This window comes from Camelus ferus, chromosome 25 (genome assembly GCF_009834535.1).
Source record: "Camelus ferus isolate YT-003-E chromosome 25, BCGSAC_Cfer_1.0, whole genome shotgun sequence".
NCBI classification, from domain to species: domain Eukaryota; kingdom Metazoa; phylum Chordata; class Mammalia; order Artiodactyla; family Camelidae; genus Camelus; species Camelus ferus.
The window spans coordinates 15,630,891-15,649,758 of NC_045720.1; the positions used below are offsets into that span (position 1 = coordinate 15,630,891).

General features: G+C 33.0%; 1 protein-coding gene across 2 annotated transcripts in view; it reads left to right on the plus strand.

Annotated features, from left to right (window-relative positions):
• The window catches only part of MRPL13 (mitochondrial ribosomal protein L13), a 38,990-nt gene that overhangs the window by 11,204 nt on the left and 8,918 nt on the right, over nucleotides 1-18,868 (plus strand). For both annotated transcript variants that reach the window (XM_006186481.3, XM_014560714.2), the window contains exons 4-6: nucleotides 706-766; nucleotides 4,654-4,740; nucleotides 14,842-14,963. In XM_006186481.3, the coding sequence (XP_006186543.2) occupies nucleotides 706-766; nucleotides 4,654-4,740; nucleotides 14,842-14,963 (270 nt within the window). The remainder of the gene's footprint in view (nucleotides 1-705; nucleotides 767-4,653; nucleotides 4,741-14,841; nucleotides 14,964-18,868) is intronic.

The window sequence follows — 18,868 nt, forward strand, 5'->3', positions numbered from 1 at the left end:
CTTATATGAGCAAACTCATATATAAAGAGATGAAATGAGTTGCCTAATATTATACTGGTAGCCACTGGCAAAACTTAAGATTCCAGACCTGAATCTGGGGCATCCAAATTACTAAGCTGCCTCCAGTACCATCCCAATTTTTTTTTTAATTTCCATCTTATCCATTCTATATATAACTTTGACCTGAACACAATTATTTTATTACTTAGCACCAACATATTAATAGGAAACAGTATTAATTTGCCTTCAGAACCAAGCATCTACCAGTATCTTCCCCAGATCTGAACCCTAGTTTATACACTTTTTCTGATTTGTCAGGGAATGGGAAACATTTTGGCACTTTGCTTTTCCTTTCTTAATTCAAGCAGTGATAATCGGTCATAGATGTTTGACTGAATGTTTCAAAGTGAATAAGAGAATGATGAATAACTTTAACTTCAAATAGAAATAAAGTTAGCCAAGAAATTTTCCAAGGTGTATAACTTTTTATGAAATAATGATTCTTAATTTGACCACTTAAGAGAATAGCATTTCAGATAGCATAGATTACTACCTAATTTTTAAGACATTGATGAACAACATAGTTTGCAGAAAAAGGTGTAATTTCATAATAAAAATTTCTTTCGTGTTATAAAAGAATGTTCGTTTTACGAATGCTGTACCATAGCCTACTCTCAATTTTAATCTCTTTACTTCTTTTAACAGCTACCCCGGTGGATTTAGACAAGTAACAGCTGCTGAACTTCACCGGAAAGATCCAGTGGCAGTAAGTTTATTGTACTTTTTTATTGTACTTTTTCCTATGGAAAGACTGGTTCAGACACTGGGTTTTCAATCTTCCTTTTCTTCTAATGTAGCTAGCTAGCATTCAAGGCTATAAATTCTTCACTATAACAATATCACACAAGTTTTGATAAGTATCATTTATTATCGTTCAATTCTATATCTTTCTAATTGCTATTTAATATGTTTTATATTTAGTCAAAGATTTGATTTGTTTCTTTGTATGTATTTTGTCTTTTCATTTCCTGACATCTGCATGATCACCTAGAGTATATGATTGCTGAAAATGTTTTGGGGTGATAGATGTATGTATGTATATATGTTCATATTTCCATTATATCAAATATGCTGTGTTGTTCCAATCTTATATTCTCACTGACTTTTTTATTGTTGTTGTTCACTTGATTTGTTGATGACCTGAAAGAATAATGTTCAAATCTCAGTTGTGGATTTATTAATTTTTCCTTGTAGTTCTGTCAGTTGTTGCTTCATATGTTTTGAAGATTTAGTGTTAGATAAATTTAAGTTTGGAATTATAATCTTCCTAAAGAATTGATTAGTATGTATTGACTCGCTTTATCTCCAATAATGCTTTTTATCTTGAGGTCTATTTATTAATATAGCTGTATCAACCTTTTTATTATTTTTATTTTTGCTTCATATATCATCTTACAGTTTAAACTTTACTGAGCTAGATTTTATTTTTTTCTCTCCTTTCTTGCCTTCTTTTGGATTGAGTTTGTTTATTAGAAGTCTAAGATTAAGCAATATTTTTACTTTTCTCAAAATTAAATCAAGGCCCCCAGAAGATTTTTTAATCCCTATTCTCCCTCGCAATCTATATTATTTTCTCTGTTCAAGATTTTTAAGAACGCTTCCAATTCAACATTCTTGTTATTGTTTTATACTATTACTGATTTTTTTTTTGATGATCTTTGCTTACAGTCCCTTCTTGTAACTAGGATCAATGTCCTTCTCCTTGAAGTACTTTTTGTTGACATTCCTATTGTAACATTCTCTGAATAGTGAACTTCTACTTTTTTTGTCTGAAACTATATTTTTACTTTCATACTTGAAAGATAGTTTTGCTTATATATGCAATTTTAGAATAACAATTTTTTTCTCTTGGCTATTTGAAGCTATTATTAAAATATATTTTAATTTCATTATTGCTGTTGATGTCAGATGTCACTTTGCTTCTTTATCTATATTCTGGCTTTTCTTTCTGAATACTTTTAAGATATTTTGTTTGGCTTTCATTTTTATATGTTTCATTTGGCTTTGGTTTTTATGGTTCTTTGAATTTTGTTATTTATCTTGCCTGAGGATTGGTGTCTTCTGTTCTGAAAATTTATCAGCTCTTATACGTATCTTCTAATACTGGCTCCCTTTATTCTCTGTTCTTTCTCTTTGGAATTCTGGTTATACATATAGTAGACTGCCTCATTTTACTGTGCATGATTCACTACCTCTCTTTTATATTTTATGTCTCCCTGTCTCTGCTGCATTGCCATTAATTTCCTTAGATCTATGTTCTAGTTCTCTGATTATCTTTTCACCAATGTCTGATCTGATTAACCTTTTTATTGAGTTCCTAATTTCAGTTATTGTATTTTTTTCATTTTCTTGAAGCTTCTATTGTTCCTTTCTTTTTCAAGTTTGCTGGTCAGTTTTGATAGTCTTCTGTTCCTTTGTCATACTTTGCTTCCCTCTTACATTTCTTTAAGCATAGTAAACAGAAATTTACTTTATAAATATTTTGAAATATTTTTAAAAGTTAATTTCCAGTTTATTCGGGTATGCTAACTGTACACTAGGAGGCAGTATAGTCCAACTTTTGATGTTAAGAAAATTTGGCTTTGGAAAACATGTAGAAATTGTTTCAAATTATTATTTTTTTATGAACAAAGATGAAATGCATTACAAAATATCTGATGAAGGCCTTGAAAATATTTTGAGTTAAATCTGTTTGAATTATTACCTCATTAAAAGCTCTCAATTTTTCTTTAAATCTTTATTTTGACTTTATGTTTTGAAAAAGAATGGCTTGTTAAGGAAAAGTTCAGTTATTTTACTTCCAATTCAAACAGTAAGTGTTTTTCTGGAATAGTAGGTCTTCTGCCAGCAGACGTAATTTGCTAATCAGTACTTGGTATATGTTACTTGTAAGGGAATTTGTTTCATAATGCATCCTTCTGATTAGTACAATCTTGGAATATTACTTGTAAGGTACATTAATTAATAGATTTAAATAGTTATTAGTAGGTTTTTAAATATTTCAATATATTTTTATAATTACACAGATCACTAATTCTAAACTCAAATATATTGAGTGAGCCCTTTCTTTACATCCTTTATTTCTGTCATGCGTTTTAGTTTCCTTAGGAATTTCTGTGTCCTTACATTTTCCTTCTAATATGGATCTTTCCTTATCTTTATTTTCCCTTCTGTGGTTTATAAAGTTATTTTGTGTGAAACAAGTATCATGTTTCCTAAGTTACAGATTATATGAAGAAGATCTTTATTGTTTCTTAACCTTATTCTGTTCTAGCTTTCTCACTTTCTGAATTCCTTAGAGTTTTTGCTTAAGTCTATGCAGCTAGAATTACTTATTGCACGTGCGCGTTGTGTCACGTTTATTTTGGGTTATATGTTTGTATGCCTGTTGACTTCTCTCTCTCCTGGCAGCTCGTAACCTTTTCATACTTTCCAGCTTTCTCTAATTTGAGCGTTACGTTTGCATTTTTTAATAGGGCACACTTTTAAAATGCCAATTTATTAATTTAAGTAAATACAACTAAATTTTTAAAGAACATGAAGACCAAATGCTAAGTGACCCTGCTATACAATAAAATTGCTATTAGGATGATACTCAGAGGATATAATGACTTACTTATCCAGACAAGATGCTGACTAGTTCTGACATTGTCAGTTTCTACTTAAGACTTTAAAACATTAAAAATTTTAAAGACTAGTGTCAGTGCTGGCCAACAGAAATTTCTGCTATGATGGAAATTTTCTTTGCACTGTCAAATATAGTAACCACTCGCCACATGTTGCAGTTGAACACTTGGAATGTGGCTTATGTGATTCAGAAACTGAATTTCTAATTGCTTTTAATTTTAACAATGTAAGTCTATATTTAAATAAAGTCTCCAGAACATAAAGTCTTAACAGCACTAACATAGGAAATAAATGGGAAATTTATATGTGAGGCTGTGAGCTTTTGTGTGTAATAAAGTTTTGTCGTCTGACTTGATGAGAAAATAAAAAGATTAGGAAATCCTCTTATAGTGCAGCCTAATTCTAACATGTATTGTTTTAGTGGATTTAGTTTAATATATGCCAAATTACATCCTTGAAATATAAGTACAGATGGTAAAAATCAGTTTTACACTCCAAATGTCTAATAGTTTTACAAAGAGCTTGCAGTGTATTTGTATACACTATATACCAGGAGGCCCCAGGGAAATTATGGACCACAAGGTGACACTGTGTGGCCTTCTTGACAAAACATACATAAGACCACATTCAGGCCAACAATGAGGATAACCTTAAAAGAGGAAAGGTAACTCATGGAAAGGGTAGTTTGCCACCTTGGAATGGGTATGGTAGGGAGAATGGACTTTGTCTTCTTGATGAGTTACAGAGAGAAACATAGGTGTGATTGCAGGTACCGTGTGTCTGTTCTGGGAGTAAGCTTGCCTGGTTTGAATTCCAGCACCACCACTTATTAGATAAGTGATCTCAGTTTCATGCCTTTCATACTCATCTTGAGTCTTAGCCCACTCCTTTCATCACTATCTCTAATTCTGTTTATATCCCATGTCACCTTTTTCTTACTGAGTTCCCAGTGTGTCTGTTTTTCAGATTGTGAAACTAGCCATTTATGGCATGTTGCCAAAAAACCTTCACAGAAGAACTCTGATGCAGAGGTTACATCTTTTCCCAGATGAAGTAAGTAAGTCATTGATGGTGCTTACCTAAATTTTCAATTAAATATTTTGTTATCTTAAAATAATTACTGTAGTTATTTTCAGTAACTTTGTTAACTTCTGAATTTTTTTTTGCCTTTTATGGTGAACACACTATAATAACAGTTGCTTCTATTTTAAATCATAAAGTGAGCCATCATTGGACTAAAAATCAAAAGGCTATAAGTTCTATGTTTTCATTTTAATATCTGCTTTCTTTGAAACAGGGAACTATAATTAGAGCCCCTGTTAAATTGAGGGTGTTCCATGATAATTTCATGAACTATAAAAAAAATACGAATTTAGTTTAGTTTTTATGTGACCTGTTGCTTCTATGAATCGTGGATTAATAACCTAGGTTTGATTGTTAATTGTTTCCCATGATTTAACCTTAGAATACTTATTCCACTTAGAATTTGTTCAACTAAATAGTACTTGGAAAAAAATAAACATTGTTGCTTATAACTCTTATACTGATGTAAGTATTTAGCTTTTTCTCTCTAGTATAATATAATGAAACACTAGAAATTCTATAATAAAATAGTTGAATCCAGGCTCTGGAATCACACTGTCTGGATTTGAATCCTTGCTCCACCATTTACTGATTTCATGGTCATTATTATCTCTGTATTCTCATCTGTGAAATGGGTGTAATAGTAGTACCTATTTTATAAGATTGTTGTAAGGATTAGATGAGATAACCCTTATAGAGTCTTAGACTGAGCCCTGGCGTCATAAGTGCTAGTCACTGTCAATACTGTCCTTATAGTGCCTACTAGAGAAATAATGTAGAATTCATTCCAGAATGTCAAGTTATAGTAACTGTGCAAGATATTTGTGTGTTCTGTTGTTAGCTTAAATAATGCATGAGTAAATTATTGATGGTTTTATCAAAGTGGCTAAGTTATTACCTTTGCTTTGTATGAATGAGTAGAATAATTTTCCACTACTCATTTTACCTCTGAGATATTAAGTATGGGAGCAGTATCATCATAGAAAGGTAGATGACCTTGGGTATGAAATGACAAGAATTTTAAAACGCCTATTTTGATTGTACTTTCACATATTTTTAGGAACTATAACTTCTAAAAGGCACACAAAAAATAGTAATATTATAGTATTTTTTTTCCAGGTATAATGTAAATTACTTAAATTTTAGTCTATGAAATAAGTGAGCCCATTTCCCTAAAAATGGATTGCTGAGTATTCAGAAGCTTGACAACACCTTTTATTGTCATGACCATGGGGAAACAGTCACCCAGGCATTGCTGGTAGGAGTACAAAATAGTGCAGCCCACAAGGACTCCTGGGATTAGGTAACATTTAACAAAATACCTACAGAAGAAGATTCATGCTTGATCCAGCAATCTCTTTTATAGCAATTTACCCTGAAGATATACATACACAAGATTATTGTTCCCATGTTATCTATAATAGTAAAGTAATAGAAATAAATGCTTATTTCTTATTCATAGGAAATTGGTTAAGTTATGCTATATATGTTCAATTGAGTACTATGCAGTTATAAAAAAGGAATTGTTTTGACTTGATAAGTAATGCTTTCTAGGATATACTGCTAAATGAAAAAAACCAAAGTGAAAAAACATAGATAGCATACTGTCTTTTATATGCATTTATACATGTGTCTGTTTACACATATATTTATTTATCTATCTGCTTTTTTGCATAAAGAAACACGAGAATAATGAGAAAATGAAGTACGTTACTTACTAGATCATGGGCATGAAAAATAGAAGGAATAGGGAAGAGAATGAGATTTTTGGAGAACACCTTTTAGGTTATTTTATTTTCCTTTAATTTTTTTTATCATGTTAAGATTTTATATACCCAAAAAAATACCAGGAGAAGTAAGCACAACTAGTGCCCAGATCTTGTTTCATAAGTGCCATTCCCTATTAAAAGGAATGTGGTTCTCCTTAGGGAAGTGGTTGATTCTAGGTCAGGAGCAGAGAAGGAACAAAGTTATTTTGGAATATACACATGCACAAGATTATTATTTCTGCCTTGTTTATAATAGTAAAGTAATAAGTAACAGAAACCAAGACAGTGCTCAAAAACCATTGGAGATACATCAAGAGAACATAGGAGGCAGCTTGAAGTGGTGCCCACTGACCAAATGTGGGACTGTGTTAGACTTGAAATGAAAGGTCATAATGATAGATTACCTTGAATAAAAAACAAAACTCTATGAGCCCACAGTGTTAGTCCAAAATTTATTTTTAACTTGTAATAATTTTCCTTCACCTTCTGGAGAAGGAAAAGCTCTTCTTTTTCCTTTCTTTCTTTTTTTTTTTTTTTTTTATGCATCATCATCTTTATTTATTTATTTTGATGTATAATGTATTAGTTTCTGGTGTATAGCATAATGATTCAGTTATACATATATATACACATTCTTTTTCATTATAGGTTACTACAAGCCATTAAATATAGTTCCCTGTGCTATGCAGTAGGACCTTGTTGTTTATCTATTCTGTACGTAGTAGTTTGTATCAGCCAATCCCAAACTCCCAATTTATCCTTTCCTCCCCCATCCCCCTGGTAACTATATTTGTTTTTTGTGTCTCTGAGTCTTTCTGTTCTGTAAATAAGTTTGTTTGTGTCATTTTTTTTTAGATTCCACATGTAAGTGATAGCATATGATATTTGTTTTTTCTGACTAACTTCACTAAGTATGATAATCTCTAGGTACATCTATGTTGCTGCAAATGGCGTTGTTTCATTCCTTTTTATGGCCAAGTAGTATTCCATTGTATATAAATATAGCACATTTTTCTTACCTATTTATCTGTCCATGGGCATTTAGATTACTTCCACATCTTGGCTGTTATAAAAAGTGCTGCTATGAACATTGGGGTGCATGTATATTTTTGAATTAGAGTTTTCTCCAAATATATGCCCTGGAGTGGAATTGCTGGATCATATGGTAAGTCTATTTTTACTTTTTTAAGGAAACTCCATACTATTCTCCATAGTGGCTGCACCAATTTACATTCCCACCAACAGTGTAGGAGAGTTCCTTTTTCACCACACCCTCTCCAGCATTTATTATTTGCAGACTTTTTGATAATGGCTATTCTGACCAGTGTGAGATGATACCTCATTGTAGTTTTGATTTACATTTCTCAAATAATTAGAGATGTTGAGCATCTTTTCATGTGCCTGTTGGACATCTGGATGTCTCCTTTGGAGAAATGTCTATTTAAATCATCTGCCCATTTTTTGACTGGGTTGTTTGATTTTTGGCATTGAGCTCTGTGAGCTGCTTATGTACTTTGGAAATTAATCTCTTGTTGGTCACATCATTTGCAAATATTTTCTCCCATTCCATAGGTTGTCTTTTCATTTTGTTAATTCTTTTGCTGTGCAAAAGCTTGTAAGTTTAATTAGGTCCCATTTGTTTATTTTTGTTTTTATTGCCATTACTTTAGGAAATAGGTCCAAAAAAAATATTGTTGCAATTTACGTCAAAGAGTGTTTTGCCTATGTTTTCCTCTAGGAGTTTTATAGTATCTGGTCTTACATTTAGATCTTTAATCCATTCTGAGTTTATTTTTGTATTTGGTGTTAGAGAATGTTTTAACTTCATCCTTTTACATGTAGCTGTCCAGTTTTCCCAGCACCACTTATTGAAAAGACTGTCTTTTCTCCATTGTATATTCTTGCCTCCTTTCTTGTAGCTTAATTGACCGTATATGCATGGGTTTATTTCTGGACTTTCTATCCTGTTTTATTAATATATATGTCTGGTTTTGTGCCTATACCATACTGTTTTGATTACTGTAGCTTTGTTGTATCGTCTCAAGTCAGGGAGCCTAATTCCTCCAGCTCCATTCTTCTTTCTCAAGATTGTTTTGTCTGTTTAGGGTCTTTTGTGTTTCCATACAAATTTTAACATTTTTTGTTCCAGTTCTGTGAAAAATGCCATTAATAATTTGATAAGGATTGGATTGAATCTGTAGATTGCCTTGGCCATTTTAGCAATATGATTCTTCCAATCCAAGATCATGGTATATCTTTCCATCTTTTTATGTTGTCTTCAATTTCTTTCATCAATATCTTACAGTTTTCAGAGTACAGGTTCTTTGTCTCCATAGGTAAGTTTATTCACAGATATTTTATTCTTTTTGATGCAATGGTAAATGGAATTGCTTCCTTAATTTCTCTTTCTGATAGTTTATTGTAAATGTATAGAAATGCAACAGATATCTGTGTATTAATTTTGTATCCTAAAACTTTACTGAATTCCTTGCTGAGCTCTAGTAGTTTTCTGGTAGCATCTTTAGGGTTTTCTACATAGAATATCATGTCATCTGCAAACATCTGCAAACATCTTTTCCAATTTGGATTTCTTTTATTTCTTCTTCTCTGACTGCTGTAGCTAAGAATTCCAAAACTATGTTGAATAAAAGTGCTGAGAGAAGGCATCCTTGTCTTGTTCCTGATCTTAGAGGAAATGCTTTCAGTTTTTCACCGTTGAGTATGATGTTAGCTGTAGGTTTGTCATATATGGCCTTTATTATGTTGAGGTATGCTCCCTCTATGCCCACTTTCTGGAGAGTTTTTGTCATAAGTGGATGTTGAATTTTATCAAAAGTTTTTTCTGCATCTACTGAGATTATCATGTAGTTTCTATTCTTCAGTTTGTTAGTGTGTATTACACTGATCAATTTGCGGATATTGAAAAATCCTTGCATCCCTGAAATAAATCCCACTTGATCATGGTGTATGATCCATTTAATATATTATTGGAGTCAGTTTGCTAGTATTTTGTTGAGAATTTTTGCATCTATGTTCATCAGTGATATTGGCCTGTAATTTTCCCTTTTTTGTGATATCTGTGTCTGGTTTTGGTATCAAGGTGATGGTGGCCTCATAGAATGCATTTGGAAGTGTTCCTTCCTCTGTAATTTTTTGGAAAAGTTTTCAGGTTAGGTGTTAACTCTTCTCTAAATGTTTGAGAGAATTCATCTGTGAAGCCATCTAGTCCTGTACTTTTGTCTTTTCGGAGTTTTAATTACTGATTCAGTTTCAGTACTGGTAATTGGTCTGTTCAAATTTTCTAGTTCTTTGTTCAGTCCTGAGAGATTATACCTTTCTAAGAATTTGTCCATTTCTTCTAGGTTGTCCATTTTATTGGCACATAGTTGCTCATAATAGTCTCTTACAGTCTTTTGTATTTCTGTGGTGTCATTTATAACTTCTCCTTTTTCATTTCAATTTTATTGATTTGGGCCCTCCTCCTTTTTTTCTTGATAAGTCTGGCTAAAGGTTTTTGTTTATCTTTTCAAAGGACCAGCTTTTAGTTTCATTGATCTTTTCTGTTGCTTTTTTAGTCTCTATTTCATTTATTTCTGCTCTGATCTTTATGATTTCTTTCATTCTACTAACTTTGGGTTTTGCTTTGTTCTTCTTTCTCTAGTTGCTTTAGGTATAAGGTTAGATTATTTGTTTGAGACTTGTTCCCTGAGGTAAGCTTGTATCCCTGTAAACTTCCCTCTTAGCACTGCTTTTGCTGCATCCCATAGGTTTTGGATCATTGTCTTTTCATTTCCATTTGTCTCTAGGTAGTTTATTTCCTCTTTGATTTCTTCAGTGATCCATTGGTTGTTTAGTAAGATATTGTTTAGCCTCCACATGTTTGTGGGTTTTTCAGGGTTTTTCTTGTAGTTGGTTTCTAATCTCCTAGCTTGTTATGATTTCAGTTTTCTTAAGTTTAACCAAGGCATGCTTTGTGGCCCAGCATGTGCTCTATCCTAGAGAGAGTTCCACGTGCACCTGAGAAGAATGTGTACTGTGTTGTTTTCAGAGAGAATGCTCTATAGATGTCAGTTAAGTTCATCTGGTCTCATGCATCATTTAAGGCCTGTATTTCCTTGATTGTCTGTCTGGTGATCTGTCCATTGATGTAAGTGGGGGGTTAAGGTCCCAACTGTTATTGTGTTACTGTCGACTTCTCCTTTTATGTCTGTTAACAGTTGTCTTATATATTGAGGTGCTCCTATGTTGGGTGCATGTATATTTACAATTATTATATCTTCTCCTTGGATTGATCCCTTGATCATTATGTACTGGCCTTCTTTGTCTCTTGTAACAGTCTTTATTTTAAAGTCTGTTTTGTCTGATATAAGTATTGCTACTCCAGCTTTCTTTTGGTTTCCATTTGCATGGGATATTTGCATCCCCTCACATTCAGCCTGTATGTGTCTGTAGCTCTGAAGTGGGTCTCTTGTAGACAGTATATATATGGGTCTTATTTTTGTATCCATTCAGCCAGTCTGTGTCTTTTGGTTGGAGCAGTTAATCCATTTACATTTAAGATAACTATCAATACATATGTTCTTATTGCCACTTAGATAATAGTTTTGGATTTGTTTTTGTATGTCCTTTTTTCCCCCCTTTCTTTTGTTCTCTTCTCTTGTTATTTGATAACTGTCTTTAGCATTATTTTTGGATTCCTCTTTCTTTTTTGTGTATATGTTATAGATTTTTGGTTTGCGGTTATCAGGAGGTTTTGGTATAGAAGTCTATATATATATATGATTGTTTTAAGCTGCTGATCCCTTAATTTCAAATGCATTTTAAGTATCTTTCATACACTCCTCCCCTCACAATTACTGGTTTTGATATATTTTACATCTAATCATTTTGTGTATCCTTTAACTGCTTATTGTGGATATAGATGATTTTACTACTTTTGTCTTTGAACTTCCCTATTAGTTTATGGATGGTTTCCTACCTTTACTGTATGTTTGCCTTTACTGGTGAGCTTTTCCATTTCATATTTTTTCTTTTTCTAGTTGTAGCCTTTTCTTTTCTACCTGGAGTAGTTCCTTTAGCATTTGTTGTAAAGCTGGTTTGGTGTTACTGAATTCTTTTAGCTTTTGCTTATCTGTAAAGCTTTTGATTTCTCTGTCAAATCTGAATGAGAGCCTTGCTGGGTAGAACATTCTTGGTTGTAGGTTTTTCCTTTCATCACTCTACATCATGTCACTCCCTTCTGGCCTGCAGAATGTCTGCTGAAAAATCAGCTGATAACCTTATGGGAGTTCCCTTGTATGTTGTTTATTGCTTTTCTCTTGCTGCTTTTAATATTTTCTCATTATCTTTAATTTTTGTCAGTTTGGTTACTATGTGCCTCTGCATGCTCCTCTATGGGTTAATCCTGTGTAGGGCTCTGTGTTTCCTTTCCCAAGTTAGGGAAGTTTTCAGCTATTACCTCTTCAAATATTTTCTCAGGTCCTTTCTTTCTCTGTTCTCTTTCTGGGACCCTTAAGATGCAAATATTAGTGTGCTTCATGTTGTCCCAGAGTCTCTTAAAATGTCATCTTTTTTATTATTATTATTCATTTTTCTGTTCTGCAGTAGTAAGTTCCACTACTCTGTCTTCTGGCTCACTCATCCATTCTTCTGCCTCATTTAGTCTACCCTTGGTTCTTTCTAATGTATTAATCATTTCAGTTATTGTGTTCTTCGACTCTGGTTGTTCTTTATGTTTTCTATCTCTTTGCTAAAAACTTCTAACTTCTCGCTCCGTGCATCCATTCCTCTCCTGGTCCTCACAGTCCTTATCCTTAACTCTTTCTCAGCTAGGTTGCCTGTCTATCACTTAGTTGTTCTTGTGGAATTCTGTCTTGTTTCTTTGCCTGGAACGTATTCCTCTGCTGCCTCATTTTGTCTGAATTTCTATTTGTCTTTTTCTGTGTGGTAGGTTACATTTCTCAACCTAGGAGGAGTAGCCCTCTGTCTGTGATGTCCTATGTGTCCTAGCAGTGCACTCCCCTCTCATCACCTAAGGGCCAGCTGCACCTTTCATTCCTAATTTTACATTGATTTTGTCCATTCTCCCAGTGGATTCCTTTAATAGTGGTGAAATTTGGTAAGTTCATTTCAGTCAAAATTCTATTCAATTCAGCAGACATTTACCAGGAACCCACTATGTTTCAAACTCTCTTGCTGAGTGAACAGTTGGCAACTTTTGAAACTGTCCATGCAAATTTGTAAGGATTTTTTTTTAATGGCTTCCCAAGGAATTGTGAAATATTCATAAATGTTCAGAATACCAAACTGGCAGATAGACTTCTTTAGTAAATAAAAAATAAGGTCCCCTTAACAATATTTCATATTTCCAAGCATCCTCTGCATGTTCTGATTCTGTGTAATAATACTTGTATATTTGAATATACTGGGGAAGGGAATTTAAATATTTTTAAAATGCTTTTCAGTGAAGAAACATTGTCAGTAGAATTTATTATGTTTGTATATGTTGATAGTGACCCAACATATCCAAACCATAATTTTAAAAAGTCATTTTAAATTTTTAAAAGTATTTTTAAAATTTTGCCATATTACATTTTAAAATATACTTATAGTGCAGTAGAGCTCAGTGTTTCTTCAAAGCTTTTTTTTTTTTTTTGGTGGGGGTGGTAATTAGATTTATTTATTTATTTCTTAGAGGAGGTACTGGGGATTGAACCCAGGACCTTGTGCATGCTAAGCATGCGCTCTACCACTTGAGCTATACCCTCCCCCCTTTAAAGATATCTTTAAATTGTATTTTGATTCTTAAGACATATTGATTGGTTAACACAATGACTTTTTGATGCCCTGTCCTTGCCTAGATATTTGATTCTCAATTACACTGTTGTTCTCTGCAGACAACTAATTTGCTGTATAATAATCCTTTTTTTTTTTTTTTAATGTTTGGGAACACACTAAAGTGAAAAGAGGGACTTATATATACTATCCCTGTGGAAATACCCCTTAAGACACTTCCATGTTAGTATCTTACTATGATTTTGATAGTCTCCAAAATTAACTTATCACCCAGATCCATAATAAGTTCCCTTTCCCTTAGTCCTGTGCTATGAGCACATATATAAATGTTAATTCTTTATCACTCCCTTTATTTAGTCCAGTTCCTATTCTTTCTTTTATGGTATCTCTCAAATATATGCTTTCCTCTTGAGTTTTCTTTTTATTACCCAAATTCAGACTTTTTCCTATTTTACTTTTCGTTTTATTTTTCTGAACATTTGGCTATATACCCAGAGGAAAGTAAGTAGTTTTGGGCAAAGGAAGTATTATTAATAAAGGCACCAGGATTTGAGTGTAGACCAGTGCATGAAGGATGAGGAGGCTGATGAGTCAGAAGGCTGGGGGATATATGGAGAAATGAAGTTGGAGAGGTGGGCTAAGAGGGAGGACCCTGGTTTAGCTAAGGAGTTAGAACTTTCTCCTGAGAGATTTTTAGCTAAGGAGTGATTTTTAAAAATTGCAAGCCTTTAGAAGCCATGATCTTCTTATTTTCCCTTACATACTCAGCACTGAGTGTGATTTCTGGTTCATAGAAGGAGTGCAATAAATGCTTATTGGCTAAGTGACTCAAAGATCCAGCAGATTTTCATTTTCAAGTTATTTTTGGCAACAGCATGAATTATGAATTGAAAAAGGTTGTGGCACTGGAAGCAACAGACCTTGTACATACACTCATGAGATGAAAAATCATGAGAATAAGCCAAGGGAGTTCCTTTTTGCTGTTGAAAGGATAGGAATAAATTAAACAGTATTTAGAAAAAGTAGAACTTAGTGACCAGATAGATGTCAAAATTGAAGATGTCTAATTTATCATCAGAAATGTTTGTCAAGATTAAAATATAAAATGTATTATTGTAATGAGTTTACTTATGTCATTGATTTAATGTACTTCTCAGGAATTTTCACAAAGTTTTAATTTGAAGATTGTATTGTTTTCCTCACTTTATAAACATCCTTTTGTTGTTGTTGTTGTTGTTTTATGTTTAGCCCTACATTATTGTTTTTTTTTAACATTTTTTATTGATTTATAATCATTTTACAATGTGTCAAATTCCAGTGTTCAGCACAATTTTTCAGTCATTCATGGACATATACACACTCATTGGCACATTTTTTTCTCTGTGAGTTATCATAACATTTTGTGTATATTTCCCTGTGCTCTTTTGTTGTGAATACTTACTAAGTATTGCTAATGTATTACTAAGGAATCTATTTTAAGTTAAGCCTGAATTTTTATTTAACTTAGGACATACCAGAAGATATTCTTAAGAATTTAGTGGAAGAACTTCCTCAACCACGAAAAGTGCCCAGACGTCTAGATGAGTACACACAGGAAGAAATAGAGGCCTTCCCAAGAGTTTGGTCTCTGTAAGTCTTTCATTTTTTCCTATCTTTGTTTGTATTTTTTTTTTGTTTTTTGTTTTTGTTTTGTAACTTGAGTTTAGTGTCTCCTGTTTTAACCAAATGATAAGATCCTTGAGGGTGGGAAGAATGAACTTTTTTCCACTCCCTTGGATGCTCTTTGCACCTTCTACCTACAAATAAACTCTAGGTGGAGATGGTAGAACCAAACCAAAAGTCTCTAAGTCTTAAGACTTTGTTAGGTAAGTGCAAGTTTGCTCATAGGTGCCTATAATTGTCAGATATTTCGTTTGGGGTGACATAATTTGGATTGATTATAGTCTCATGGAATGATAAAATGAATTGTCCTTACCTAAAACAAAGAGATTCTCCATTTTCCAGATGGCTTCACTAAGCTGAAAATATGATCTAGTGAAAGTCATTAATTCTGGATACTTACAGATAGTCTTGATCCAAATAGAAAAACAAAATAAAAAATACTTTTTGGTCCCCTGTGTACGATTTCCCCTACCTGTGATCCAGACAGCTGCTTGGATTTGACATACTGCTCCCACCTAATTGTTTCCAGGCTGTTTTACCTGGCCTGCCAGGCTCTTTATAGCCTGGCTCCTTCCTGTCTCTTCAGCTTAAATTCTTGTCACTTCACTGTACTGGTCTAGTGATAGCAGATTAAGATTGGCACCCGTTTTATGCAATTTAACTCTTCCGTGACTTTGTTCTGCTATTATTACTTCTGCCTAAAACAACGTGTCTCTCACCTCATCCTCTGGGATAACTCTTACTTATTCTTTAGACCTTAGTTCAGATGTCAGTCTCCTTTAAGAAGGCTCACCTAAGCACCCAGACTAAACTAGGCACCCAGCCGTCGTCTTCCATAGCCCCTGGCATGTAGCTCCTTCCTGACCACATTTAGTTCTGTAAGACCATCTTGTTCCGTAAGGCTGCATCTTGTTCATCATTGCATCCCAGGGTGTAGAACAGTACTTCACGTAATAGGACCTTAGAAATGTTTACAGAATTTACACAGTAAGTCTAGAGGGAACCACACATTCTCATTGCTGGATCTACAAAATACAGCTCATCTTCCCACAGGATACTACCCACTGTCTCAGAACATCTGTATCGCTAGATTGGCTCTTTGGCCAGATAGGTTTGTGAAAATCTAAGTTTCCCCAGAATTGCCAGTATGTCCAGGAATTTGATCTTTGACTCTCATTGTGTGTGTATGTAAGTTCACTCTTTCCACACAGGAGACTGTTTTTTAGGGTATTCTGTTTAAATCTTTTTGAGTTTGCTGACTTGTATAAAGGTTCTCCTTTACTAAATCTGCAAATAATGAGCAAAATAATATTATTAGTGATCACTTATTGAGCACTTTACAGTTGCCCAGCACTGTGGTAGGTGGTTTATGTGCCTTGTATCTAATTCTCTCACAGGCCAATTAAGATAAATATTTTGTCCCTATTTTTAATACTAAACCAAATATCAGCTGGTTTATAATACAGCCTGGATTTGAACCTAACTGGATCTGATTTCAAAACCTGTGTTCTTTCCACAGAAACACACTAATTCATTAATTTATTTATTCAGTAAATACATATTACCTACCTCTTCTGTTTAAGACATTATAATAAGCACTGGGGAACACACTGGAGAAATTACATTAAAGCAATTTTTTAGTTCAGTTTTACAAGTTTTTCTTGAGTTTATACTAGATGCTATACCTTTTGGTAGATTCCTGGAAGAAACAGGTGATGAAGCATTTAAATGTAACTTCCTCCAGAAGTCCTTCCTATAATCCTTGAGCTGGGTTAGGCCTCCTTTACAGGGTCCAGTTGTGCACTTTCCTTTTCTTTTACTGTGTTTACTGTCATGTAATTAAATATTTGTGTGATTATCTGTTTAATGTCATTCCCTTACTAGACTCCAGGAGGGACCTGTAGATTGTCTTGTTTAGCAGTGAGCACAGCGACTGGCTCTTGAAGTAGGCACTCAGCAAGTATTTACTGAATGAACAAATGAAGTAGAATATCCTTTTATCACCTTTTATAAACGGAACTAGAAATAGTCTTTAGTAAAGTGAAGGTAGTAAAATTCTCCAATTTAATACTAATTCTTCATGTTAGAATTAATGAAATTGACCAACTTTGAAAACTTGGTTTTATTATTTTTGTTTCCATTCACTGTATCATCTGAATTAACCAGCTGCTTTCAGTTAATATCAAATGCGGGATTAAGAAACTGTGAAAACTTGAAAAAACTGATTTTATGGTATCTGATATTTTTATCAGCTTATTATCAGGATACATTCTCTAAAGTGAGGAAGTGTTTTCTGTTATTCTCTCATGTTTTGGTTTTGATTGCTTGACAGTGACATAATTATTGACCAGAAACTATATATTATGTGACCAGATTTGATTCTAACAACTAAATTAAGTGTGGGGTATTTTTGTCTTTTCCTTGGTTCCTTTTTAGGTGTCTGTTTAATAGTTTGCCTTCTTGGCTAACCTAAGAATTTTTATTTCTTTTTATTTAAATTTGTATTTTTATCCAGATCATATAGATAAATCAGTAGTTTGTGAAAATAAATAGTTTTAAAGTTTGTTTCAAATGCTATGGTAATTACAGTTATTCTCCACTTTAGCATCTGAGAGATGAAGCTTCTGAACTCCTTTGATAAATTTTATTTTTCCTAAAGTGTAAAGAAATTCTAATTAACTTGTTCTTAAAGATTTACATGTCATTTATTCAAAATATATCTAATGTGCCTTTTCCTACTTAAACTACATAGAACTTATATTTATTCTTAAAACTAAACCCACATAAATACAGAACATTTTTCTAGAAAGGTGTTATTCTTTAAAAGAGATGTGAAATTTGCAACAAATTGAAATTAATCCCTAATTTATAGAAACCTTTTATTAGCTTAAATTTACCACCCTGGAACCGATCCTTTCTAAGAATTCACATAATATAACAGACAACATTTACTTCAAACATGATACTTTTTGTAAAGTAAACTCGGGCATTCAATTAAAAAATATTTTACTTCTTGTGATTTAAAAAGTACTAAACATTCATTGTAGAAAATAAGATACAAACATAAGGAAGTAAATTTATTTCCCCTTACTTAACATTTTGATGTGTTAACTTCCTACTTCTTTGTGTTTGTTTTTGTGTTGTGTGTATTTTACAAATTTGGGAAACATGGTTTTCTCTAAATACGATATCACTGAATGTTTTCCCAGTTATAAAGTCTTTTCCCCATACGCATGATGTTTAATGGCTGCAGGATATGACATTTTATTCTGTAAATATAAGTATGTCATATCTGATTGTCTTATAGAAACTCATCAATCAACTTATGTTCCTAAGACAGGTGTGGTACTTTTTTTTTTTTTTTCAACTGGAAAACCATATGTGCTGTTTAGCCAGATACGTGATCAAACACATATTATGCATGTGGAGTTACATATCATACATCTTACAGTGTATTCTAAATAGGTTAAATTAAGCAGTATAATAATATAATAACCATTCACGACAAATTATATTTAACGTTATTAGAGTGACAGAGTACTAATCATTTTACCAAGTGATTGCTCATTCATCTAAAACAAATTAGGGGTGACTGAGTGCCTTCATTATGTTAATCCAATTAGAAAGGGCTTTTCTATAATTATTTTTAAGGAACCTTTTAGAGAAACTTAGAGCCACTTGATACATTTTTGAGTTACTTTTCAGGGAATGGATTTTCCTGCCCTTTCTTTTCATTCCAAGTTTCCCTATGGCAGGAATATACAACGGACACCAGGCTTTCCTTAGTGCTTATTAAAGTTGTGCTCTTTTCTCACTAGTAGCCAGTAGCTACACAATATACATTAATTTATTTTCTCAAAATAACATGGGTA